Genomic DNA, 1,238 nt, shown 5'->3' with positions numbered 1-1,238 from the left:
GGAAGTATCTTTTTGGATGGATAGTTGGGTTGCCTCTTTGCCTCTATATTTAATGTTTCCAGATCTTTTCAAACTGGATCTAGTCAAGGACTGCACAGTTTATGACCGTATCAATGTTGATAATTCCGGCTTGGTTTTTAATTGGGCCTAGGCCAGGCCTGTGCTCGGTCTGGTGGAAATAAATCAGCTTCAGCAGCTAATTTCTTTGATCGGCAGCTATAGTCTGACTTCAGGCAAGGATAGGTGGAGTTGGAAGCTTGATCCGAATGGAATATTTAGTGTGGCCAGCATTAAAAAAATTTTAAGTACAGTAAATCGTATAAGTCCGGTTAGAGCTTTTGAATGGAATAATTGGGTGCCGAAAAAAGTGGGTATAGTGGTGTGGAGGGCCGAGATGGAAAGGCTACCGACAAAAATGCGTTAGCATTATGGAATATACCGGTTATCGACCAAATGTGTGTTTTGTGTGGCGAGTATGTCGAGACGTGTGATCACATTTTCGTGTCTTGCCATCATGCTCAAACGGCTTGGCTGAATATTGCGACTTGGTGTAACCTACCGCCCACTATTGCTTTTGGAATAAGTGGCCTGTTGACACTTCATGAAGTTAGCTCGGGTTCGTGGAAGAAAAAGAAAGCGATATACGCGATTGTTTTGGTTACAATATGGAGTATATGGAAAATGAGAAACGATGTCGTCTTTAGACAGAGTGTTCCAAATGCTATGAAGATGTTAGATGGGATCAAATCGTTGGCGTACCTGTGGGTCAAGAATCATTCGAAAGAATTATGGTTAACATGGGAAGATTGGAGTAGGTTTCGGTTTGGTGTCTAGTTTCTAATTGTAATCTTATAGTTTTGGTGATGTAACGTGTATGTACATTTGGTGGTAGCCTCTTGCTACAAGGAATAATAAATTTTTGTCGGCCGTTCAAAAAAAAAAAGAGTAGCGACATAGCTTATTGCTCGTTTACCTTCTGTTTTGATGTATTTCTCCATCTGATAGTTAATGAAAAGGAATAACTGAAAACAAAAAGAAAAATCGAATTGTAATATAATTCTTGTAGCAAGAGCTAGAGATCTAAGAATATCCCCATTCACAACCCAACCCAATCCAATCTAAACCATTTTTTTTTATTAAATAAATATGGCTTAGTTTATAATTTATTCTATAAAATTTATTATAAATAATAAAAATGTTTATATTTTTAAACTTTATTATTTTAAATATAAAAAGTT

General features: G+C 36.8%; 1 protein-coding gene across 1 annotated transcript; it reads left to right on the top strand.

Annotated features, from left to right (window-relative positions):
• The first annotated feature begins 453 nt into the window (after positions 1–453).
• Positions 454–834, top strand: LOC110931930. Its single transcript, XM_022175300.1, has one exon. It carries the CDS (start codon positions 454–456, stop codon positions 832–834), a length of 381 nt encoding a protein of 126 aa, XP_022030992.1.
• The last annotated feature ends 404 nt before the right edge of the window (positions 835–1,238 follow it).

This window comes from Helianthus annuus, chromosome 3 (assembly GCF_002127325.2).
Source record: "Helianthus annuus cultivar XRQ/B chromosome 3, HanXRQr2.0-SUNRISE, whole genome shotgun sequence".
Classification (NCBI taxonomy): Eukaryota; Viridiplantae; Streptophyta; class Magnoliopsida; order Asterales; family Asteraceae; genus Helianthus; species Helianthus annuus.
Note: the sequence above shows the minus strand (reverse complement) of the source record. Positions and strands in the feature narration are given on the sequence as shown.

What these genes read in the sequence shown, in the direction of transcription:
- LOC110931930 (XM_022175300.1), top strand. Translation starts at nt 454, where the DNA reads ATGTGTGTTTTGTGTGGCGAGTATGTCGAGACGTGTGATCACATTTTC.